Source organism: Ahaetulla prasina, chromosome 2, assembly GCF_028640845.1.
Source record: "Ahaetulla prasina isolate Xishuangbanna chromosome 2, ASM2864084v1, whole genome shotgun sequence".
Lineage (NCBI taxonomy): Eukaryota > Metazoa > Chordata > Lepidosauria > Squamata > Colubridae > Ahaetulla > Ahaetulla prasina.
This window is the reverse complement of record NC_080540.1, coordinates 171,466,590-171,493,225: the sequence shown is the minus strand read 5'-3', so window position 1 is coordinate 171,493,225 and position 26,636 is coordinate 171,466,590. Positions and strand designations below refer to the sequence as shown.

The following is a 26,636-nucleotide window of genomic DNA, read 5'->3' as shown; positions in this document are numbered from 1 at the left end:
GGAGCCTCCCTGGCATATAGATCTTCCCCCTGCCCTATCACTCTTTTGGAAGACTTGAGCCTTCTTCCTATCCCACCACTTTCCCAGAAAGTTTGGGTCATCTTCCCTCCATACCACTACCTGAATGCTTTGTCCTTCTTTCCACCCCACCATTCTTGGAAGCCATGGGAGGCTGCAGAGTTCAGGAGGTGAAAACGTCATAGATTGGTGGGAGTCAGGAAGGTAGGAGTAAGTGAAGCGCCACTGTGGTCATAAAGGCAAGCAGGTTGCCAAACATCTGAATTTTGATTATGTGACTTCATGAGCACTGCAATGGTTGTAACTTCAAAAATTGGTCATAAGTCACTTAGTTCAGCCCCTCCGTAACTTTGATAGTCACTGAATGAATGATTTTAAGTTGAGGACTTCCTGCAATCTGTCTCAGTTCAGGTTGCTGTTCTGGGATGATACACCTTCATACAAAGCTGAGAATTCTACCCTAGAGATAGAAATTTATAAAACCAGAAGTCTAGCCACAGTTATTGCAAAAGGCTTTGATACAATATATTTTGGTTTATAACTTCTTTGTTTAGGAAAGATAAAAAATGTAAACAAACTGATTGCTTTAGAACAAAATCTTCTTGATTTGGCCAGAAATGTGTAAGAGAAAGTTGTCTGTTATACAAGTATATCAGTTCTGATTTGGAGTCTGTGTTTGTGTCATGATTCACAGAAGATATTTGCTAAGTAAGATGTAGATACTACTGCCTGAAAAGTGTGATTAGTTCCATTGGGATAAAATTGCTTTCTGACTGCTGTTTCCAAATATAACTGGTATAAATGACTTAAAAATAGAAAGTGTTCTTAAATAATTGTATTATCCTGTATAAGTGTCTAATTGCCAAGGATGTTTCTTTTCATAACTTTGAACTTAAGAATTCAGATGCTAATAAGCTAGGAGGGAAAGAAAATGCTACATTCTAAAGCAATACAATGGAAATTTGGGGAAAAAAATAAAACCTATTAGCATCCTTTTACAGATATAAATAAAAGTTGCTGCTGCCAGTGTCTATCCCATTCCCAGAGTTTTCCGTGGACGAAACAAACTGAGCCATCAATTTCTAGGTTAAAAGTCAAGAAGAGAACCAAAGATACAAGCAATATGAAATTCTCAGTGCCCCTTTGAAAATGAAATATATTTTGGCCTTTTATTTGACAGTTGCATTAATTACCATATTTTTCGGAGTGTAAGGCACTTTTTCTCCCTCTAAAAGGGTTGAAAATTTGGGTGCTTCTTGTATACCAAATGTAGCCCCGCCCACCCACTAGCTCCCACCCTTTGGCCTCTGCCTCCCAGCAATTTAGCTCCTTGCAGCAAGCAGCAAGAAGAAACAGCCCATTTCAGCTTCAGCACAGCCTAATTGGCACAAGTTGATTGTCCCTTCGATCAGCCTCCCTATTCTAAGCTGTTTCAGGCTGCAGGGATTGCCATTGCCTATTGCTGCGTGGGCTTCTGCTACTTGCTGCAAGGAGGTAAATTGCTGGGAGCTGATTTTTTTTCTTATGCTAATCAAGTTATGCTGAAAACGAAAATGAAAGTAAAGCAGGCTGTTTGCTGTTTGCTGCAACAAGGCAAAATTGCTGGGAGGCAGAGGCAGATTTCTTTTTCTTGTTTTTCTCACCAAAAAAGGTAGATGTTTTATAGTCCGGAGCGTCTTATCGTCTGAAAAATACAGTAGTTTGTCTTCTACTGTAGATACAGGAATTGTAAAATTCTGAAACTATAAACAGTCTTTTATAAAAATCTTTCTATATTACAGAACTTTCAGAAATCATTTTGGGAATTAAAGGCTGGGTAGCAATATATGACCATTTTTTATGCATAAGATGCATCTGCATATACATATCCCTTTTAGGATAAGCAAATCATACGAAGATTGAAAAGGAGTAAGAAATAGCAAAAGAAATTAAACGGATGAGATAAGAGGAAAAAAGAACTATAGCTAAATCTGTATGGTAAATGATACATGACATAATGATTACATTTTTAGGGGGAGAAATTATGTTTCTGCAGCAACTTTGGAAGGGCCTCCCTAAATATATTTGTGAGACACTTGTATTTAGACATGCACAGTTCTTTTTTCAAGAACTCTGGAACATGCTGAACTGGGGATGGACAGAAAGTTTTCTGGAACTAAATCTGGAACAGAATATAGTCTCATACCTGAAATACCACAAAACATCTGGAATACTGTTGGACATATTTGGTCAGAAGTGCAACTTGTATCTTTTGATCTAAACGTTAATTATTAAAAATGGCACTTGGAGGCCTTTTCAAGCTCTTTGGGATTTCATAAGATAGCATACTTTTCATAAAGGTGTTCTTGTGGTTGACTGGTTGCTTAGTGACAGTTTGAAGTTACAACAGACTCCCTAAAATCTGTTTTCAAAGCACCCCCATGATCATTCACTCTTACAACTGACCACATGGATGCTGCAGAGTCCTCTTTGCCTATCTCCTCCACCTATCCTGCCCTTCCACAGTCCCCACAACTCTTTGGCCTGCTTCCCAACCCAGCCTCTCAGCCATCTAAGGGGCCTCAAGCCGACTGGAAAAGCTACTGGTGCACACAACATTGTTGCAACTTGCAGGTCTTGTTCTGCTTTCTACCCCAGCACTCAGCCACGCATGGACTTGCAGGACTTGATCAGCTTCTCAGCCATTTCAGGGCACAGCAGCACCCAACTTACCTTTCTTATTTCTACAGCTTCTGAGAGAGCTTTCCTGCTGAGGCAGCCTCATGGCAACCTTGTGCTATTCTGCAGGCAGTTGTCTTGCAGTCTTAAAGTGGGATCCATTTTTAAGGGGGCGCCATTTTTTCTTAAATGGGAGTCGGGAAAACCTGAGGCCTGAAAGCTACCTCTTGTATGCTGGTAGCTTCTGCAGTTGACTTGAGGCTCTCCTGGGTGGCTGGGTGGAAAGCAAGCCTAAACCTATAGGACCCAGTGGTGGTGTGGGAAAGCCTGTGAGGACCCCAAGAGGTGGAGAACAGAGCACAAGGTGCCTCGAGGTTGAAGAAACCTTGGAAGCAGAGGTGGGTTTCAGCAGGTTCTGACCAGTTCTGGAGAACCAGTAGCAGAAATTTTGAGTAGTTCGGAGAACAGGTAGTAAAAATTCTGACTGGCCCTGCCCACATCTATTCTGTCTCCCGAGTCCCAGCTGATCAGGAGGAAATGGGGATTTTCCCATGGAGTGGGGTGGGAATGGAGATTTTACACTATCCTTCCCCTGCCATGCCCACAGAACCGGTAGTAAAAAAAATTGAAACCCACCACTGCTTGGAAGGTCTAGGGCAGATGAGCCTGGGCTTGTACTAAGTCTCCCAGGCCTCCCCTATCCCTGAGGCATCCTTGTTCCACTTAACAACCTATGTGATTGGTTAATATCTGCATTGGGGAAAGCAGGGATGGGGGCACCTCACTTAACAACTGTTATACTTGTGACTGTAATGGGCAGGCACTATTATGGTTGTAACTCAAGGACTACTCTGTAGAAACCAGTATCATTGCTAGAATAAATGGACTGACCACTACAGTGTATTCCCCCACTATTTTATGTCATTCCAGATATATTTGGAATAGTAATATAAGTTTATACTATTGCTGAACAAAATATCATGAGAGTAGAATTCTAATACAGCAAAGAATTCTGAACTATTGTTGTTAGTCCAACACTCTGGCTCAGTATATGTTATGGGATTCCTACATATTATATTTTTCTGTTCTTTTATTTTCATGATCAACAAGTAACTCTCAAATCTGTCTTCTAGCCAGTTAATTCCACAATGAAATCAGTAACATCAGAAGTAGAATTTATTGGTCTTGAATAAAAGCAAGAATGACAATAGTGAACATTTCCTCTAGCCCAAGGGTGTCAAACTTCCATCATCACGTCGTCGTCATGTGACATATCGGGACTTCCCCCCCCCCTTTGCTAAACAGGGTGTGGGTGTGGCCAGTGGGCCGTGAGTTTGACAGCCCTGCTTTAGCCCATTAGAAGGAGTGTGAATACCTCAGTGGAAGATCCAGGTTGGTGTTTGCTTTTAAGATGGGTGGGATTCAGGCTTTATTTGAGTGAATATCATGTTGATATTCTCACAGTTCTGTAACATAGTTGGTGCAAAGTTAAGAACTAGGATGATAAATACTTCTTTTTGTTTTTCTAGGTATATCTCATTTTAAAGCAGACAACCATGCTAATAGAAATGTAAGAAAGATAATATTATACAAATGCAGCCTTGAGGCTTTCCACGTGCTTTTAAAATGAAAGTCACCATCTAATTATATAAGTTTAAGTTTCATGATGCTTAGTTAATATATGTAATGCAGGCCGTGAATGAACCCAGTAGACCATTCTCCTAGTACAATATGGTTTCTAGCTTTTGAATGAAATGCATTGCCTCTTCGTTTATCCCTTTGTTTTCATTTTTCTATTCTTTTCGTCATTCATTCTGTTTTTCCTTTCTCTGTTTCTTTAGGAAACACGCCTTGAATTGCCACCGAATGAAACCTGCTCTTTTCAGTGTGCTATGTGATATTAAAGAAAAAACAGGTTTGTTCACATTTTCATTTTTTTATCTGGAAACGAATAGTTCCAGCTAATAGATTAGATATAGTTAATGTACAAAAATACCCTAGTTCTTAAACTGACTGCTGATATTTGAACCAATAATTATGAATTAATTAGGACTTTGGCAGGCTAAATCTTTGTTTAGGATTCTGTTCCTAAATTATTTGTACTGAATATTTTCAGGCTTCAAAATGTGGTACAACTTTGTGCAATATTTTGTGTTTGGTTTTGAACAAAATACTAAGGGTTCAGAAGTCTTTTGTTTCTCTTGCCTTTTTAAAATAAACATAAACAGGTACATAGTGTATTTTCATCAGTCAAGAAATCAAACTGATATCAACCTGAATTTACTGTCCCTCTCGCCATGCTAATTTTATTAATGGTATTTATTTAATATCACCCACTGCTATCAGCTGTGCAGTGACAAGTGATGTTCAATCACGTTTTTCAATGTTTTATTCTGCTATGTTAAACTTCTTGTGTTTTTTCTTTTGATTGAATTTGAATTTAGTATGATGATTATTATATGTAAAATTAACCTTTTTAGAGACAAACAATTTTATGGGATAAACAACTTGTTGAACACCAAAGGCCACAATGGAAATGTCTTGCTCTAGAGAGCTGTATAGCTAATTTGTATAATTTAATTTCTGTATAATGAATATAATTTGCATATCATTCATATTAACACAGTCACCATGATAATAGCAGGTGATGCCTTTTATGCTGTGTCTGGCATAAAATCGTTTAGCAGTCTCAGGTGACACGACATAAAGATCTGTAAATAGCAGATAATGTTGGCTGTCATTTGGACTGAAGGGCTTCTAAAATTCATGTGAATGGCATATCTCACATACTGATTTTTCCCTTTTTAGTGAATAATTCATGTGTCCTTGTAAATAAGTTTCATGAAGGGTTTTTAGCCTGTCCTTCATCCCAGAGAATGATTTAAGTAAGGAATAGCTGCTTACCTGGAATGAATGCTTATTTCCCTGGGAGTTATAGTGGGTGGTTGAATTGTCTTCTGGCCATATGGGGGTAACATACGAATTGCTTATATTTGTGGGCCAAATGTACAGGAGGATAGGGTTCCTATACTTCTAATAATTACCCAGAAGAAGAAAAATTGTCATGCAGGAATGAAAAAAAGTTGCATGTTCTGCAATCCCCTTCTGAACAGTTATTCATATAAATCTTCTCTTCCTTTGCTTGTTCTAGAATTAGCACTTGGGGTATCTCCATATAGGGCAACTCTGCCATTTCTGAATCAGTCCCATATACCTTGGTGATCTCAGTGTTTCTCTTTGTCATCCAAATTAATTTATTTCTGGCTAAGTGATAGTTCCACAGGAATGATAGTGAATCCAAACTTCCAATAGGTGTTTAGAATCTCATTGGAACTCTTAAGGTAGGCCATTCTCCATGGTCTGAGACTTTTGCTTAATTCTGCTTTTTGGATTTTCCTCCTTTCTCACAGAAATTAAGTTGCAGTAATTAGGAAGTTGTAGTTCCTTGCGAGTTTTGTAGGTCCCCCTCCCAGTTTTGAATACAGATATTTTGAAGGTTAAACTGAAAAAACCATAAATAGAGATATAATTAAATGCCTTTTGTTTCCACCTATTAATAAGTTGGATGGGCATTGATTACTTTATGTACCATTCTTTGTTTCAGAACATCAGTGGTAAGAATTACCATTTCTAAGGGTTTGGTGAGCAAAAATAGTGTGATGAGGATATTAGTATTACAATAGACGAACAAGTAGTATTATTGAGCCCTTTTTCAGTAGAATTTGCATGGAACAATTTTGGGATGGATTGTAACTTTTATACTAACTTCATTTATCTCTCATTCTAATGATACTGCTCAGAATAAATGGTCTGTAATGAATTGTCCTTTTGTTTTACATTCCTAAACATTTCTTTTCATTATATTATTCTAAGCATATTTTTAATTCACATGATCTTTAGGTATTCAAGGTGTGATAACAGAAATTTCAATAATCCTACTATTGACTGTAAAATAAACATATAATCACCCTTATATAAATTAATAACGTACCTGAAATTCTTGCCTCATAACTGAGATAAGATTTTACCTCAGATAACTTATTCTTCTAAAGGAGAGAGAACCAAGAACTGAGGACTGATACAGTAGGGGCTTTCTTTTCTGTGATAAATTTAGTCATCTTTCTATCTGCTATATAATTTTACAGATGTTTTTAAAAAAGATTTTCAAAACTTGATAAAACTAGGAATTGCCAGATTGTCCTGCTTGACCACGTGCAACCCTGTCAAAACTTGCTTTGGGATTTGCTTCTTGTTTTGCTTGAGCCAAGTTGCAGTGGGCAGTCGTAGTGTTATTCAGATAGAAACAATTACACAGATTGTATCATTGTAGGGCTTCATATATTTTAAAGTTTCAGAACCTTGTTATTTTACCATTAAATAAATAAATTAAAGAAGCAACAAGAAATGGAGATAATGCACAATGAAAAATAATATGTCTCTTCCATGCCCTTACAGTCTGTCAATATTTATATTTAGTCTTAGATTTTTCATTTTAAATTTGTTTATTGTTCACTCAGATCACGTACATTTTATTCATTTCCTAAGACTAGTGGTTCATGGAAGATATTAGTGGCCAAATTTCAAATGATTTGCAAATTCTAATTTTATGATATACATATTCTATATATACATTATTATATATGTATAATAATGTATCAGTATTATACATTGATATGTAATACAGGCAGATAGCTTTGCTTTTTCCAGGTAATTTAAATGAATACTAAGAGATGGCCCAGTAAAAGACAATATTCTTGATGGATTTTCCTTTTTGAAATCCTAGAAGAAAAGAGTCAGCATTGGCTATATTGATTTTTCTGAGTCTTTTCTAGTCCATAGAAACACTGCACAAAAAGGAACCAGGGCTTGCTTGCATTAAATGAGAACTTTACCAATCGCTTTCTTATAATAGCAATTGCCTTTTATGGCAGGATAGCTCTGCAAAATTAGAATGTGCGTTTTTAAATTTCTCTTTTTCCACACCTGAAAAGGCACCGATTCAAAATCTTTACTTTAATGAAATGTGCTTCCTGCTACAACTTACCTCTCTGGGCAGTTTGTATTTTTTAAAACCCTCAAGTTGCAATTCATTTTAATGTGAACATATTTGAACCAAGGGATTGTAGCCCCATAGTTACAGAGGATTTGTTTAGGTCTCATAGGTTTTTGAATGTCTGATGGCCTGTCTGTTCCTTATTTAAATTATGGAGAGCAGATGTTATGGCTTTGAGCAAACAAAGACCTGATCATACTGTAGTAATAGGGCTGATGCTCAGTTTTAACTATTTAGGGGCCCAAGCTTGGTTTTAACTCTGAATCAATGTAAAGTATGTGGCTTTTTATTTATAATCACATTCATTGTCTTTCCCTTTGCTATCTTCTAACATCCGCATTCTTACCATTAACATTGTAAGAACAAAACAGTGTGGTGGTTCTCTGTCAGAAAAGATATTCCGTTATTCCTATTTATATATTCTGATTGTTCTTTTGCATTTTGGCTTTGATTTTTAAATGTGTGAATTAATACAAGGTTGTTATATTAATTTTAATAATACATTGTATTTTTGGGTGAGGGGATGTCGTCAGAATGCACTGATCCCTGAATATCCTGGTGTACAATATTCTTTGTTTTCTTTCTTTAGTGAAGAAACACAGAAAGTGAAATGTGTTAAAACAATTGCAGAAGGTTCTGCTAAGAAAAAAAAACCTGCTTCTATGGCCTAGATATGTCTGTGAAGCAATTCCATGTGGACTGCTGTAAGCATATCACAGTTTCAGCAAGCCTGGTAAAACGTTGTGGCCATGTTTATTTTAAAGAGAATAGAAAAGTAAAAAAGAATTAATTTACATCTTAATGCTTGAGTATGCTGCTTAGCGACAAGAAAAAATAACTGTATTCAACAAAATATAATTTTTGGCTGCAACATGTCTGTCTGAAAAATAATCTCTGGAAATACAGATGTTATTTCTTTTTAAAAATCACTAATATAAATTAGATTAATACAGTATATGTGCTAGTGGAAGGGGTTCAAAATAAGATAGTCTAGTGTGACCATTGGAATGACCCTCCCTTTTGGCTAGATTTTCAGATTTTGGCCAGGCAAATACAGTATTGAAAATGTATCTGACTCCAGCTGTAAGTACAACTAAACTAATAGTTCAGACTTTGTCAGAATTATCTGGGTCTGAAGTACTCTTAGCTATCTTTAATGAAGTTGGATGAAGAAAATTACTTGAAATTAAAAATCTTATTCCATTATTTGTTGCAGCAGGATATAAAGCATTTTTAAAAAAATAAAATAAAATTATCCTTGACAGAAATAAGGGCACAACTATAGAAGCACATTTGGCATTACCATTGAAAAATATGAATAGTTGTAGCAGTATGATAAAAAGAACATATGTTAAAGTAGTTTTGGGTAAAAGTATTCTCCACTGTCACCATATTACGTTAATTTAGAGTTGCTTATGGCCAATCAAATTGTCTCTATTTTGATCACATAGAGATGCTTTGTTTTGTGGTGAGCTAGACATCTTTGAAGGAGTAGAGATTGCATTGTGGTGAGATTAGTTTCTGGAAAAGGGTTTTTTTTTATGGCCAGCCAACTATCTCCAGACAAAGGTAAACTCCTGAGACTGCCCATGTGCACTCTGGATAGTTAGTCCTCTTGAGTAACCTGCAGGAACTGGATTTTTGCATTTAGCTCATGAGCAGAAAAGGGGGGAGTTGAGGGATTCCGCCTAAGCTTATAGCCACAATGTAACTGATACTGAACATAAAACTCTGCTGATCCTTATTTTCTCAATGTCGGGGGAAACGGCGGTCAGATTGGGGAAAATCCTCTGGCTTGCCGTAGGACCGAGTCTGCAAAAAAAACTTTTAGTAGCTCCGCCTCCTGTAGCCTTCCAGCTTTTCGACTCGGTCCTTGCCAGGACCACTAGTGTCGTTGCTGTCTCCTTCCACCTATGGCTAGTTTTTTTGTCTAAATTTAGAGCGAAAGAGTGCCTGCTTATTTCCCAGCGTATCGAGCGGTTTAACAAGCTCCGCTGAGGACCGGCTTGCAAGCATTTTTTTCAGAGGCAAGCCGGCTATCCCTGGGCTAGCGGAGGCAGGCTTACCCCGCCGCGCTCCCAGAGGGCTCGCCATCGCTCAATCTAAGCGAGCAGGCAGCAGTTCTTGCCCAGGCAGCTGTTCTTGGTTTTTCAAGCCCAGGATCATTATCGCGTTAGCAGCCTTCGGGCGAGCGATTAAGAGATCGTTATACCTGGCGCTTTCAACACTTCAAAGGGAGTATCAGAGCGGCTCTTAGAAGAAGCAGCCGATTGCGCCTCTGCCGTATTTGCGCGCCAAAATAGATCGCGTTTTTGCAGCCGCTGAGGCGAGCGATCTGACTGAGATATATTTTTTTACTGCGGCTGTCGGCCCAACGAAGCGGAATCATTTGAAGCTGAATCAGCTGGGATTGCAGAAGGTCGTGAGTAAAACATTTTTAATAAAAATGGTTACCTCAACCATAGAAGTTTAATTTGGCGGGAAAACGCCAAAATGGCGGAAGAAATTTCTCTTAGGGGCCCTAATGACAAGGATCGCAGCCGCCATCTTAGCGATCCAGGAGAGGGCACATCAGAGGCTTCCCTCACAATATTATCATCCAGTAAGAATAAGCCTCCCAAATCTAATTCCCGGGCTGAAGAACGCCGACACAAGGCCTTGGAAAAAGTTATTTCCAAATCTTTGAAGAAGGCTGACAAAACTAAGAGGCCCAGTTCTGAGGCAATTACTCCTTCGGATAATTCCAATACAATCTCTACACCCGCAACCCTTCCAGTTGCAGGAGCCTGGTCACCTGACCGCTCTAGGTCCACGGCCTTTACCCCTCCATTTGAAGTGGGCACCCTATTTCATAACCAGTTGGAGGTGTCATCTTTCTTTCCGGTGCCCTCCAATTCTGATCAACAGCCACTCAGGCAGTTGACTCCAGCTGCTCCCATGCCTCAAAATTTTGCAGAACAAGCAGGACCAGCAACCCTCTGTCAGATGCTACCATCTTCATCTCTGCCATGTGCTGGTTTTTCTGCTCCCACTAACGCTTTACCAATTCTGCCACAACCTGCACTACCCAATAATAATCAATTACCACAACAACCCATTATTCAATTGCCAGATTCTTTCGGCATGTATATATCAGAGGCTATTAAACAGGGTATGGCTCAATGCCTTCATCAGAGTTCTGGATTTAATCAACCAGAAAGTCAGCCACGTAAACGTGCGTCTCCCATATCAGATCTGCCTGGACAATCGACTAATCGAGATCAGGCGCAAGAACACTCCCCGGATTCCGTCAGCCAGGGTTCCTTTTCGGATGAAGAGGAAGGTGAACTGGCCCTCTCGGACGATGAGGGCTTGGCCCCAGACCAGCCCTCCTTCGTGGGATTGTTTAAACCACATCTGTTTCGATCCTTGCTGTACAAAGCACAAACTTCCACAGGTTTAGGAATCTCACCACCAGCCCAATCGTCCCAGGACCCTTCGGGCCATTTGTTTGCTCAACCAGCTGTGGTATCGGAGGTCATCCCAGCCCCAAAACTTTTTCTGGATGTAGTCGAACACCAATTACAGTCTCCTGGTTCCGGTTCCAATCCGAGTTCGGCGGACAAGAGGTTCTACAATGTAGCTCCGGAGCTGGATAAGCTATTGCAAGTACCATCAGTAGACGCTCCCGTGGTGGCTCTTACAACCACTGCTCACCTAGCAGGACAGGCGGATGAATCCCTTCGCCCAGAAGAGAAGCGCGCGGCCCGTACGATTGTGAATTGTCATCAATCTTCTGCCTGGGCTATCAGAGCTTCCACGTCAGCCTCTTTCTTTAGCAGATCTGCTCTCCTATGGATCAAGCAGCTGCAGAGCAGAATCCCTTCATCAGATCTCAGATCACACCAGGATATAAACAAAGTAGTAGCCGCCTTAGAGTTTTCAGCGGATGCCTCACTCAACGCGGTAAAATTTTCAGCCAAAGCCATGGGTTCTGCTATCTCTTCTCGACGACTTCTTTGGCTCAGGCACTGGCAGGCTGACAACAAAAGCAAATGGCGACTTGCATCTTCCCCCTTCTCAGGGACCAATCTCTTTGGGCCCTCCCTGGATCCTATAGTAATAGAAACTAAGGATAAACGGAAGATACTGCCTTCATTATCGAGAAGAGGAGAGATCCGTCAGCAGCCGTATTTTCGTTCCCAGTCATTTCGTCCATCCGACTCAGGAAGTTTTCTCCCCCGGTCTCAACGTTTCACTCCACCCAGAGGACCCCAACCTCGAGACGGGCAGGTTAGGCAGGGGTCTAGATATACCAACAAGAAGCCCTTTCGAGGTGGGAGGGGGAGGGGATTCAGACGTTCAAAATGAGATTCATTCGGACTTCCCCATTGGAGCCAGGCTTAAATATTTCTCGGCTCAATGGGAGGCCTCTACTTCTGACAAGTGGGTCAGAAACTCGATAAGATATGGTCTATCCCTGGAATTTCTGTCCCACCCCCCGAACACCTTTTTACGTTGCCCCGTGTCTCGTAATCCGGTTACCAGGTCTCTAGTGTCTGAGGCCATCAATCACTTGATTTCCATACGAGCCATCCAACCTGTACCATCTGAGCAAAGGGGTCAAGGTTTTTATTCTCGCCTATTTGTGGTCAGTAAGTCTTGGGGATGGAGGCAATTCATGACTTGAAGTCCCTCAACCGTCACATAGTTTACCACAAATTCAAGATGCATTCACTTCGGACCATATTGGAATGTATCCGTCCGAGTGACCTGTTATCTTCCATTGACTTAACTGAGGCCTACCTACACATCCCTATCCTTCCTTCCCACCGGAAATTCCTCCGGTTTTGTTACAAGGGAAATCACTATCAATACAGGGCTTTACCCTTTGGGTTATCATCAGCCCCTCGGGCATTTACAAAGATCTTATCAGCCCTCTTAGCCCACATTCGTTCCACACCCATTAGGCTTCAAGCCTATCTTGATGACATCTTAATCATGTCCTCTTCTTTATCATCTGGAGGTTGATGTATCTTCTACTATCCAGATCTTACAGGATCATGGGTTTTCCATCAATTGGAATAAAAGTCACCTTTCTCCATCCACCCGCATTGTTCATTTGGGGCAATTATTGACACGGAGGCGCCCATGGTTTTTCTCTCAGAGGACAGGCGTAACAGCTTGTCCAACCTGGCTTCTCATTGCCAGTGGGTAGGCCCTATTCCCCTTATCCAATTGTCCCAATTGCTAGGAAAAATGGTCTCTACATACGACATCATACCATGGTCTCGTCTCCATAGCAGGCCCCTTCAATGGATGCTCCTTCCACATCAGCGCCACCACATCAGTTCGTCCTGCAGGACGGTAGCTCTCTCCAGAGAAGTTCGAGAGTCTTTGGAATGGTGGACTTCTCCAGCCATTCACCGGGGGTCCTATTTCAGGGAACCGTCACGAATAACCATCACCACGGATGCCAGTCTCTTTGGCTGGGGGGCTCACCTGGATTCGCATCTAGCGCAGGGTCAATGGTCGGCATCCGAGGCCAGTCACAGCATCAACTTCCTGGAACTTCGGGCTATTTCCTTAGCACTCCAAGCATTCTCGACTCTCATCTCCGGCCATCACGTCCTGATCCTAACGGACAATACTACGGCAAAGGCCCATGTAAACCGCATGGGCGGAACACATTCTCTCTCTCTCCTGCAGGAGTCTTTCCAAATAGGTCTTTGGGCAGAGGCTCACCTATGCTCTCTGAAGGCCGAGCACATTTCGGGAGTAACCAACATTACGGCCGACTCCCTGAGTCGGAATATTATAGACCAATCGGAATGGGCCCTCACAACTTCGTTGTTCAACGACCTTTCATATCGTTTCGGCCTCCCACTGGTGGACCTGTTCTCTTCAGTCTCCAACCATCAACTCCCACGTTTCTTTACAAGGTTCCCGTCACGGGGAGCGGAGGCAGTGGATGCCCTACGCAGCCCTTGGCCTCAGGGTCTCCTGTATGCTTTCCCTCCCCTTCCTCTAATTCCCAGGGTAATCCGCAAGCTTCTGGAACAGAAGGCCGAGTTGGTTCTTGTCGCCCCGTTTTGGCCCAGAAGGCCCTGGTTCGCCGATCTCCGGTCACTTTCGGTGCAAGCCCCATGGAGGATTCCAGAACACAAAGTGGCTCTTCGTCAAGGCCCCGTTTTTCACCCGGATCCTCAGTGGCTTTGCCTAACCGCCTGAGGTTGAGCGGAGCCTGCTAACAGAGGCTCGGGTACCTTCCCAGATTATTCCAGTCATTCAAGCTGCCCGGCGGGACTCCACATCGCGTATTTATCAGGCCACTTGGCGGGCGTTTGCTTCATGGTGTGAAACACGGTCCATATCGGCTATTTCAGCATCTGTTATCCAAGTACTAGAATTTCTCCACGAGGGTTTCGATGCTGGACTATCACCAAATACTTTGAGGCGGCAACTAGCGGCTATATCTTCGGTTCTTACTTGCGGATCAACACACTCTTTATCCAGGAACCCCTCATCAGGGATTTCCTTGAGAGCCACTAATTTGAGACCTCCGGTGGTTCACAGGTTCCCTTCATGGAATTTACACAAGGTTCTTTCCATTTTGACCAAGAGTCCTTTTGAGCCATTACGACAAGCATCCCTTCGCTTCTTATCTTTCAAAGTTGCGTTCCTGGTGGCCATTACTTCAGCCCGCAGGGTATCCGAACTCTCAGCACTCTCGATTAGAAAGGATCTATGTGTTTTTCACAAAGACAGAGTAGTTTTACGTTTGGATCCAACGTTCCTCACCAAGGTTAATACGGTTTTCCATCGATCTCAAGAACTGGTCCTACCTAACTTCTGCCCGAGTCCTCAACGGCCTCAGGAATTCATCTGGCATACCCTAGACGTGCGGCGCGCCTTGAAGATTTACATCAGCCGTACGGAATCAATTCGGAGAACTGAGTCACTTTTCGTGTCATTCCAACCATCTTCCATGGGGTTGAAGGTCACCAAATCTGTTTTATCCAGATGGATAAGAGCAACAATTATCAAGGCTTACGAAGGACATCCGGCTCAGATGCCTCGTGGCATATCAGCTCACTCGACCAGGAGCGCTGCTACCTCTGCGGCTTGGGCCACTCAAGCTTCAATCGATGAGATCTGTCGGGCGGCGGCCTGGTCCAGTCCAACGGCCTTCATACGACATTATCGACTTGATGCATACGCAGCTTCCGATGCGGCCTTTGGGCGACGAGTGCTTCAGGCAATTCACGAAGTTTCAACATGACTCATTCGGCCTCCTCCCACCCGTGTGGACTTCAAGCTTGGGTATGTCCCCAATCTGACCGCCGTTTCCCCCGACATTGAGAATGGGCGTTGGCTTACCTGAACGCCCCTTCTAGGAGAGGGGGAAACGGCGGTCAGTCCCTCCCTTATGCAGTCGGCCGACTGAGGATTGGGACCGTCGGGGTGGGGGACCACTAATTCTTTCTCATTTCAGCACGACACTCCAGTCTGCAGTCAACTCCTCGCCGAAAAGCTGGAAGGCTACAGGAGGCGGAGCTACTAAAAGTTTTTTTTGCAGACTCGGTCCTACGGCAAGCCAGAGGATTTTCCCCAATCTGACCGCCGTTTCCCCCTCTCCTAGAAGGGGCGTTCAGGTAAGCCAACGCCCATTTTAATCATGTTTACAGCTTGCTTAATTGCTTTTCAGCTGTTAAGAATTTTGAAATTTACAAGTCTTATAACACATCAGGTGAGTTTGTTTTAATCCTTAGCAAAATAATTTTTAAAGATATGTTTAAGGACACACACACCCTTAAAAAAATAACAAAAAGTTAATTAGAATGTTGATTTTCAAAGTTATGAATGGAATACGGGTCTAGATCAATTTGAAATAAAACTTTGAAATTAGTATTGGGAGTTCTGTGGAAGAATGCTATTATTTTGGATTCCTGAAGAAACTTGATAAAATGGTAATTTGATCACTGGATCCTAGAAGGAACAAGAGGGAACTTTTCTTCTTTGTAATTTGTATTAGTTTATTTGTATAATTGTAATATTTAATAAAACATTATAAAAAAGTGATGCTCTGGACAGCATTAATGGAAGATGGGTGCTGAATCCTTTTCTTTCTCTTATTTTACCATCCGTCGGTGTATTGTTCCAACCACTTTGGGTCTTATTCAGAAATTGAGTAATTAAGAAAAGTAAGCATGGGGATGATAAACTGATGGAAACTAGAAAGACGATTTGCTTTTTACCTTGCTTTAGTTTACTGTCAAAAGAAGACCAACTGTGTTCTATAATTTGAAGGTAACACTGGTCTACAAATTTTGGGAAATTATCAACCTCTAAGATAAAATCTGTTAATTTTACATATTTTGATTAGATGAATTAGAAAACAAGTGATAAAGGTGCTGGTTGGCTAAAGTTTTCAAGATATTTCACAATAAAGATTTATACACAGGCGAGTATATTTGCCTACAAGGGAGGGAAGTGCCTAATGCCTGTACACCGCCCTGAGTCCTTCGGGAGAAGGGCGGTATAAAAATCAAATAAAATAAATAAAATAAAAATAAATAATGAGCATGATGCTTTGTAACTTCTCGACAAAGTAGAACAGTGAAAATGGTACCACATGGAAGTGTATAAATTTATCTTCATTTTGGGAACAGCAAGGCAGAAGACTATGAAAAACATGTGGAAATTTTGCTTAAGTCCTATAAAGCACTTGGTGCAAACATGTCACTGAAAATTCACTTCTTACACTTGCATTTAGACTATTTTTCCCTTTGAACTGTGGGGCAGTGAGTGATGAGCATGGGGAGAGATTCCACCAGGATATCATAGCGATGGAGAAGAGATACCAAGGGAAATGGAGTCCATCCATGCTTGCTGATTACTGCTGGAATCTCCCCAGGGATGATTCTACTGCAGTTCACAAGAGAAAAGTCAAAAAGCGCAATTTAGATACCGAATAAAAATGGAACCTTGTTTAAATCTGATGTTAGAGCTTATCAGTTTTTCATGCAAAAAGCTTGTAAATGTTACATGAAAAACCAATAAATGAATGGAAAGTTATGTTATTGGTATCACTAAAAATATAAATTTATAATGATTGGTGTGGCACCATTCTCTTTTTTAATAAAAAACTTTAAACACATTTAAACAAGACACAAACATACAACATTTATATACATATCACTTTTTTTATCAGCTCGTTCGAAGTGGTCCTTTCTTACTATTTACACATATTTTAATTTTGTCTTAATCTACTTTTATTATTTATCTTCCTTTATTTTGTCTACATTTTTCCTTGATTTTCAAAATTTTCCTTTATTCCTCTTTCTCATTTTTCCTATTTTCCAACCATTCATACCATCCATACCACACTTTGCAATATTCTGTATTCTCTTTCTCCTTGAGTTCTTTTGTTAGTTTGTCCATCTCTGTGCATTCTAATTTTTTTTTAATTAAGTCTTCTGTTGGTGGGTTCTCCTTCTTCCAATTTTGCGCATAGACTATGTAGGCTGCTGTTAATATGTGTAATGTTAAATATTGTATTTCCTTTGTGTAATTTCCTATGGGAATCCCTAGTAGAAATTGCTCTGGCTCTCTCTCTCTATTGATTTCTGTGTTATCTCCTCTAGCCAGCTTTTAACTTTGGCCCAGAATTGTTTTGCCGCTGGGCAAGTCCACCAGAGATGGTAGTATGTTCCATAGTTACTCTTACATTTCCAACATTTCGGTGAATTACTAGGGAACATCTTTGCTATTCTAGCTGGTGAAAGATGCCATCTATGAAACATTTTCATCTAGTTTTCCTTGTATGCAGTTGACATTGTCAATTTCATATTTATTCTCCACGTCTTCTCCCATTTCTGTAATTCTACTGTGTGATTGAAGTTCCTTTCCCATTTGATCACCGTATCCGTCACTATTTCCTCTTCCATTTTATACCGTAACAGGAATTTATATATTTTACTAATTAATTTTTGTTCCCTCCCGTATATAATTTTATCCAGTTTGTTTTGCTTCAGTTGTATCTGATTAGTCTTTGTATCTTCTATGTATTTTAATCTGATTTCTAAATAAGTCCACCATTCGACTTCCCTATTCAAATCCTGCTCCAATTCTTGTTTTGTTTTTAATTTTCCCAATTCGTTTAGTATATCCCTGTATCTAATTATTTTAGTCCAGTCTATTAAATGTTTCATTGGGCAAAATCCAAAACGGTATTCTCATGTAATGTTGCTTTTTGATTTTGTTCCAAATTAATAGTAGTGAGTTCCTAATTATATGTCTTCTAAAATACCCATGGGTTTTATATTTTCACCCCATAAGAATTCATGCCGTCCTATCTGTAAATCGTGGCCTTCAATTGTTAGCATTCTTTTATTTCCTAACTCCATCCATTCCTTTAACCATGTTAGGCATGCTGCTTGGTAATAAGTCTCCCAATCTGGAAGGGCTACTCCTCCTCTATCCCTGGTATCTTGTAAAGTTTTTAATCTAATTCTAGGTTTTCTCCCTTGCCATATAAATTTTGAAATCAATCTGTTTAATAAATCAAAAAAACCTTTTTTCTACAGAATTTTGGGCAGGATATTCATTTTTATTGCCGCCACTCTTCCCATCCATGAAATTTGTAGGTTTTTCCAATTTGCCAGATCTTTTCCAATTTGCAGTATTAATTTATCATAATTGTCCTTTTTAATTGAGGAGCCTCTTGCTGTTAGCCAAATCCCTAAATATTTTTTTTTTATCTGGATATTCATACTATTTTCTAATTCTGTCTCTTGTTTTTTTTTGTAAGGTTTTTTGTTAGCAATTTATATTTTTTTCTATTAATTTTTAAACCTGCCACTGCGCCAGGTGTGGCATCATTCTCATTGCTATATCACATTTTGCAAGAAAAGTTATGGAGCATAAACCCACTCATAATTTTGAATTATTTGACCTGAAGCTGTATCTTGGAAACTGGAGCCAATTAATACTCAGGATTTAATTTTCTTTTATTAGTAACCCAATTCTGGTAAAATTAAGCTACTTTCATTTCCAAGGCTTTCTCCTTGTAGACCAATGTAAATAGGATAGAAATACAAAAATATATATCTATCACCTTTGTCTCAGCATTTATCCTATTTATTGTTGAAACTTATTCACTAGGCTTGAAGAGAACAGCTTGATATATATGAACTAGACCTAAGGTAGTTTTGGTAATAAAACTCTTCCCCAAGTTTTGTGGTTGCTATTTAGATGCCTTTTTTTCAATAGGTTGAAAAAAAAGCCCAGCTATAAAAATCAAAGATGTAACTATTTAATATCCAATTGGATGCTAAAATTATCTTTCATCTATTTAAATGTATTTCCATGCATTTTGACAGTGGTAATACCATTTTAACAACATTAAATATGTATCTTGATCCTATGTGCATTTACTCAGAAAGAAACAGTTTTAAATCTCTATTTTAACCTTTGAAAAGCAAATTGAAAATGTTTATAAAATAATCTTAAAGCGGCATCCTCCAAGTAAGAGTACATAAGACTTCACAATAGCCATATGAAATTAGAACTAGAAGACCTCTGAGGTCCCTTCCAAATCTGTTATTATGTTATTATTATGTTAAATTAGAATGTTCAGTGTTTTAGAAGGCAGTCCATTTTTAATTGGAACTATATTTTGAACTGAGCAAGGACAACATGCTCAGCGGCCAAGTGAGGTGATTCTACACAATGATTTATAATATCATCTAGGGTCATCCAACCATTGTTGTGCCAAAATAACAGTAATGCAGACAGGTTATATATTATTTGAACAATGGCTGATTATGATATGAAGATGCTGTACTTGAGGTTCACTAGCGTGGATGTTTATAGAATATACAAGTTGCTGAGGTCTATGCAGATTAGTTAATTAAAGCTTTTTCTACCTCACGTGTATAGCAACAGCTGAGACATATTAATGGGAGACTTCGATCCGTACCTCTCACAGAAGAGAAGGTGCTGAAGAGATTTTTCCTTCTTACTTTGCATGGAAATACAACTGATAATAACAGTGAACGCTCTGAGGGATGGGTTAAAGTGAGAAGATCTACAAGAGACCAAGTGGAAAGTTCTCTAATTTCTTATACCTCCTCTTCTACATTAAGATTTATAAAACATATTTTAGGCAGATTTTGCAGTATAGTAATTCTTCATATATCCCTCAAACCTAAGCTAAAACCTTACCAGTTCTTTTAATGAGATGTACTCTTGTCTTTCTAATATCAGGTTGTCTTCCATAGAACTTTATAATTTCCCAGTAGTTGGTTGACGTGCGAACAACTATATCAGTTTTATTGGCATGAACATCCTGTATTTTCTGCTTACATATTTCAGTTAATATATTTTTCCTTCCTGTTAACAAAAAATGCTCTATCATAAGCCAGGAATATGAGCCCTGCTGCTTTATTGCCGTATGGAAGAGAAAAATCTGGATTGGAAAATGAGCCTCAACAAATTGCATATCATTCTTGTTTTGGCACCAGTGCTCTCATACAGTTCATTACAGCACTGCAGCATGTTAATTAATGATATGTAAATATATTGCAATGATTGCATTTGCATATTGATTGAGGTCTCAGTACCTTAGGTTGTGATGTGTTTTAATTAAGAGCTAATTAGAAATGATGGGAATTTCACTTGGCTCAGCCTAATTATTTTCCATTTTAATGAATATGTAGAGAGTGTTATGATTAGGAATCAGAACAATCCATGGCATATTAGTATATACGACTGCACAGGTTCTTAGGTTTTTATGGTGCTCACAATTGTCCATTAAAAACATCCATAAAAATTAAGTCTGCCAACCAATGGAAAGATTTCTTGAACTATTACTAATTTAATTGATTAATTAGATGATTGGGATAAATATTAAAGTAATTGGTTCAAGTAATATTTTGAGGTTATTTAATGAAGATAGCAGTTTCTCTCCGCTAATTAACAGAGACAAATCTACTCTTTTGTTTGGAAAAATATTACCTAGTTCACTTACATAGTAACTTGAGTTAACATGCAATAAAAAACCCACATTGTTGGCTGTAATGAACAATTTAATTTAATGCTTTAGGCCTTAATAAAAATTATTCATGAATTAGATGCCTTAGCTTTTTTTTTTAAAGGCTGTCTAGAAGTTTGATGATCTGACTAGTCATAGGAACCCAAGTGTAGATTCTCTCAATGCTCTGATACAACTGATGGTATTGCAATGATGGATATAGCATAGAAAAATCCAGTGGTGTTGCTATACTGCTGAAAGTATTCATTGGAAACAATATTTTTCACCTGGGAGTGCTTTTTCCAAACATATGTAATTGGATTCTTTCTTTTAAAACCTATTAATTTGTAAACCTGAAAAAGAGTCAGGTTATGTTTAATAAATTCATCAAAGAAAATATTTTTTTTATATCTGGAAAAGAACTAGATGTAATAGACCACTATATATACCTTGGTCAATGGATCTCAATGGAAGATGATACAATAAAGGAAATTGAACAGAGTATTAAATGTGATTGGCAAGCATTTGTCAAGCTAAGCATAATTTTCAAGAACAACCTCCCCCTAAGCCTGAAGAGAAAAGTTTTTGATCAGTGTGTGCTACCTGCTCTAACATATGCCAATGAAATATGACACAACCTCACAATCAATACAAAAGCTACAATTGGCGCCAAGAGCCATGGAAAGTTACATGCTTGGTTTACAAGACAAGTTAAAAAGACCTGCACATAGATTATAGAACAAATGAAAGTATATGATATCATCAAGAGAATAAAAGAATTGAAATGGAAATGGACTGGTCACATATTAAGAAGAATTAATGGCAGGTGGACCAAGGCAGTCACAGAATGGATCCCACTTGATAAAATGCATCCACAAAAGAGACCTAAAACAAGATGGATCTACGACATTAGCAAGTATTGCGGGCCCAATTGGCAAAAGAAAGCTCAAGACAATATTGGTTAGAAACATGTAGAAGAGGCCTTCATCCTGCAGTGGATAGACAATGAATAAAAGGAATATTAATTTGGTGCTTTTTACTCCTGGCAAATGGCGGTATAGATCCCTGAATTTTTTGGAAGTGACTTGCCATTTCCTCCTTCCTTGGGGAAAGAGGGAGTGACTAGCTCAAAGCTATCCAAAAAAAAGCATGCTTTATGCTATTAGTGTTGCTATGTATGTTCCATGTTCAGAGCTACCATAGACCAGTCTATTGGCCTTCAGCCACCCCATTTCTGAATCTCAGTTGGATATTGTCATTGCATAGCCGTTTCTATTTCTTGAACCCAGTTGGCTTGAAAAAAATAAACAGGAGGTTGAGATCCTGATCACTGTTGCTAGCCTACTTTATAACCCACATGCTAATCAGTTATGGAAAGTCTGCACTTTGCTTGCTTTTACAGAGCCATTAATATCATACTGATCCAATTGGATTGTGGCATGGAGGATGAACCTGGCCTGCTTTTGCAATATTCTAGGTGTCAGGTCTGGAAACCATACTAGACTTTAGGGTTCCAGACGCTGCCACATTTTTCCCCTGAGGGGAAGAAGGGGGGTTGAGGGGTATGGTAACATTCTTCAAGCGGTCAAGGTCGGATGGTGTTCACATCTGCAGGAGGAGTGGCGAGAAGATATTCGAATGAACTGGGAGAACGTGGGACCATGTGACCAGCAAAGGGGCTAGGGGGGTGGGACTCTTGGGGTTTGTATAACTGGGAAAAGAATCCGGAAGTTCAGTTTTGGAATTTCACTCATCGTGTGCCAGTTTCCTCATGCTAGTAAAGAACTCTGAAAGACAATGGCTTCTGAGTTTTTTTTTATGCAGAAGAGGTTTTTCTGGAACCTTGACATCCGTGATGGCGAACCTATGTGACACATGCCACAGGTGGTACACGTAGCCATATCAGTGGGCACGTGAATTCAGCCTCTCTAGGAGTCTCTGGAGGCTGGGGACAGCAAAAAAAGTCACTTCCAGTCCAACTGGAAGTTGACAAACGGGCTGTTTCTGGCCTCTGGAGGGCCTCCGGGTGGGTGGGGAAGGCCGTTTTCCCCTTCCCCAGACCATAGAGAGGCTCTGGAGCCAGGTGAGAAAAAAATGGGCCTAGCAGGCTATTGCATGCCAGGAGTGGGGGGAGCGATGGGGGGTCATATGCGCGGAGGCGGGGCGCATAGAATTATGAGTGTGGGCACACGCACACACAACCCTCCCACCCACCCCTCCTGGCACGCGATGGCAAAAAGATTAGCCATCACTGTTCTAAAAGATTAGCCATCACTGATTTTATGATTTTTTAAATTTCTTGTTAAAATGTTTTGAGCTGCTTAAAGTAAGGCGGTATTAAAATGTTTACATAAGCAAATTAAGCTTGTTGAATTCTTGATGTTTTCTGAGCGTGGTTTTCTTCTTGCAGATATTTGATTCCAGAGTTCAGGCGGGGGCGAGATGCGGGCTGGGGGAGGGGACTGAGTGGCAGTGGCTCCGCCTGACTCTCATTCCTCTCTGCCACCAGCTGCGGAAGGAAGGGCAGGACAGGTGGGGGTCGGAGGTTGCAGCCAGCCAGGAAAGCTGAACTGCCACCCAGCCCAGATCTGCCAGCAGGGGTGGGCGAGGTGGGGGCTGTGGGGTGCCCCTGGCTTGAAGTTCCTAGCCCTTACTTTCTAAAACTGCCCAAAAGAGGGAGGGGAGAAAGGCCCCTACCTGGCCCCTTTGTTGGACACGGAACCCTTGCCAACTGGCCTTGCCCCCTGGCATTTCTGCCCCTTGGGGCAGCACAAATACTGCTAATTCCAAACGTGGAGGCATGCATAGTGTCCGCTTTGCAGAAGGGAGGGGGGAAAAAAGGCCTGTTCTGATCAGTGTGTAGCATTGATGTGTTAGATGTATTAGTTCAAAGTAAAATCTAGAGCTTTAAAAAGCATGTATACAAGAAGAAAACAATTATTCTATGGGGGTAACTTGGAGGGAGTGATCTAAATTTAATGAGTTAATTGGAGTTAGTTGGAATTTTATTAGTCTGAAAGTGAACTTTATGTACACTAAGAAAAAGTTAAAGATGTATTAGAATGTTTTAATTTTAGAAATGTTTTTAAAGAAAACCAGTATTTTAAAATGGATGAAAAAAAAATTCCCTTTAAAGAATCTGAAAGAATACAGTGAACTTTGTTAATATAAATGGTGATAGTTTATAAAGATTATCAAGTGCAAATAGCAATACATATTATTTCAACATCAAGGAAGATAAAGCAGTAATGGTTAAATTGATTATTCAAAGAGGAGAATATATTTATGTTTTTTTATATAGATATCACTTCTAGATTTTGTGCTTGTGATGAAAAAAAAATGAAACTGACTTTGGTTTTGCCGATTAGATAGATTTATTATAGAAATGGCTAGTTATATACTAACGTGTAAAAGCAAAAAGTTGAGATTGTATCAACATGTACTGTGCTAAAGAGTTGGAAGTTAACACCTTTTTCTTTCCTCCCTTGTAACTCATATTTTCTCTCCCCCCCCTTTTCTGCTTCCCTTAATTTCCTATTTTATTTTTCTTGGTATTTTATACATGGATAAAACAATAAAAGTTATTAATAAGGATGAAATCATGTTTACTAATATCTATGCAAAGAGAAAATGAGGGAAATATTGCATAATAATTAATTGTCTGCTCCTTATTTATATCTATCCAGTGTTAAGTATACGTGGTATTCAGGAAGAAGATCCCCCTGATGCTCAGCTAATGAGACTAGATAACATGTTGCTGGCTGAGGGTGTCTCCGGGCCTGAGAAGCGGGGAAGAGGAGGACCAGCGGCAATAGCAGCAACATCAGGTGGCTGTCCAAATGACAATAGCATTGAACACTCTGACTACAGGGCCAAGCTGTCACAGATCCGACAGATATACCACTCTGAGCTAGAGAAATATGAACAGGTGATCTTTCTGCATGGAAGAGTTATCCTCTCTGTTTTACCCTCTCAATTTAAAACAATTAATTGCTTTTCCTTTGTGGTCGCAGTTCAGGTAGCATTCAGTTTTATGAAAACTATAACCCAACTATTGTGTGAAATATACATAATTTGTGTAATATTGGATTGTCTTTTTTAAAAAAGTTCAAGAGAGTGACCGTACCTGGTTCTCAGTTGCATTACATGCACCTGCATCAATAGTTTTATGAATTTTTTGCTTCAAAAGTATTCCATTTTACCAAATTTTGCATGAATAGTAGCTTTTCTTACCCAGAAGCTGACAGTTTCATAGGGAGATTTTATTTAAGTTGACTGTTAATATTTCCCTTTCATTATATTGTACTACTACTACTGTTAAAAGCATTGTTTCATTACCATATATAGTATCTTGCTATAAATAAAAAATATAGAAATATGTTTGACAACTTGAAAACAGTTGGATATATGTTTGTTATTATAAAGAAATAACTATAGGCATTTTTTTAGTGAGACCTATCTAATACATTCTACAGCATATTATATAGTAATTATTAAATATCAAACCCAGAATGATAATATCAAATCCATGTTTACTGTTGAATTTTTAGTCTAGTTTTAAAGTTATGGTTTAAATGATACAGGTAGTCCTCCACTTACAACCATTCTTTTAGTGACTGTTTGAAGTTAAAATGACTGAAAAAAGTGATATGACCAGTTTATACACTTATGACCCCATGGTCACATGGTCAAAATTCAGATACTTGGCAACTGGCATGTATTTAAAACAGTTACACTGTTCCAGAGTCATGTGATCACTGTTCATAACCTTCCCAGGGAGCTTCCAAGAACCAAAATCAATGGGGGAAGCCAGATTCACTTAAAACTGTGACAAAAAGGAGTTGTAAAATGGGAAAAACTCACTGAACAACTGCCTTGCTTATCAACAGAAATTTTGGGCTCAATTGTGGTCATCGGTAGAGGACTACCTATAGTTATGCAGTCAGATCTGATTCAAGAAACCTTTCGCTTCAATTACATGTACTTACTTTATACTTATTTCCAGGCCTGCAGTGAGTTCACCACTCATGTTATGAACCTCCTTCGGGAACAGAGTAGAACAAGGCCAATCTCGCCCAAAGAAATAGAGCGTATGGTGAATATAATTCATGGAAAATTCAGCACCATACAGATGCAGCTGAAACAAAGTACGTGCGAGGCAGTGATGATTTTGCGTTCAAGATTTCTTGATGCAAGGTAATACATGATCAAGATTATTTTCCATGTCCAAGATACTGATAATACAAAATATATAAGCATTTTACAGTAGGCACAAAAGGCAAGTTAATACCATATTGAAAATACAGAAAATAAACTATATTCCTAATCATTGCTGTTTAAGCTTCTTTATGCCCTAAATTTGGGGTTCAACAGTAATGATACTAAGTTTCGGGGGGTGCAATTAACAGATTTCACGATTAGGTACACTGATGGTGAATACTTGAGATTATATGAACATTGGCAGTTGAATTATATTTGCCATGTTTGCACAATTTGGGAATCCACTGTATTGAGTTAGAAAAATGCTGTCAACTTTGAACTTTTCATAGTTTCATACGGTTTTGGAGAACCCTTCCTATCAGTTGCTAGTTGGTTTTTCTAATTACATGAGCATATTAACGTTTTATTAATTTAAAACATTTATAAAGCTGCCCATCTTATAACCAACTTTGAGCAGCTTCCAGTCAAAGGTAAAATAACATAAAAATCTTAAAAATGTTATAAATGCATTAAAACAACAACAACAAAAAACACCTGGCGCTAATCTTATAGTCAGTTATTCCAGGGCTTGGTGGAAAAGCCAGGTCTTCAAAGCTTTACAGAAGGCTAAAAGGGTGAAAAGCTGCTGAACTTCAGATGTAGAGTGTTCATATAGCAGAAGTATGCTTCTTA

General features: G+C 39.3%; 1 protein-coding gene across 2 annotated transcripts in view; it reads left to right on the top strand.

Moving 5' to 3' along the window:
* The window catches only part of PBX4 (PBX homeobox 4), a 59,062-nt gene that overhangs the window by 13,917 nt on the left and 18,509 nt on the right, over positions 1 to 26,636 (top strand). For both annotated transcript variants that reach the window (XM_058167503.1, XM_058167502.1), the window contains exons 2-4: positions 4,518 to 4,591; positions 24,431 to 24,672; positions 25,750 to 25,940. In XM_058167503.1, the coding sequence (XP_058023486.1) occupies positions 4,518 to 4,591; positions 24,431 to 24,672; positions 25,750 to 25,940 (507 nt within the window). The remainder of the gene's footprint in view (positions 1 to 4,517; positions 4,592 to 24,430; positions 24,673 to 25,749; positions 25,941 to 26,636) is intronic.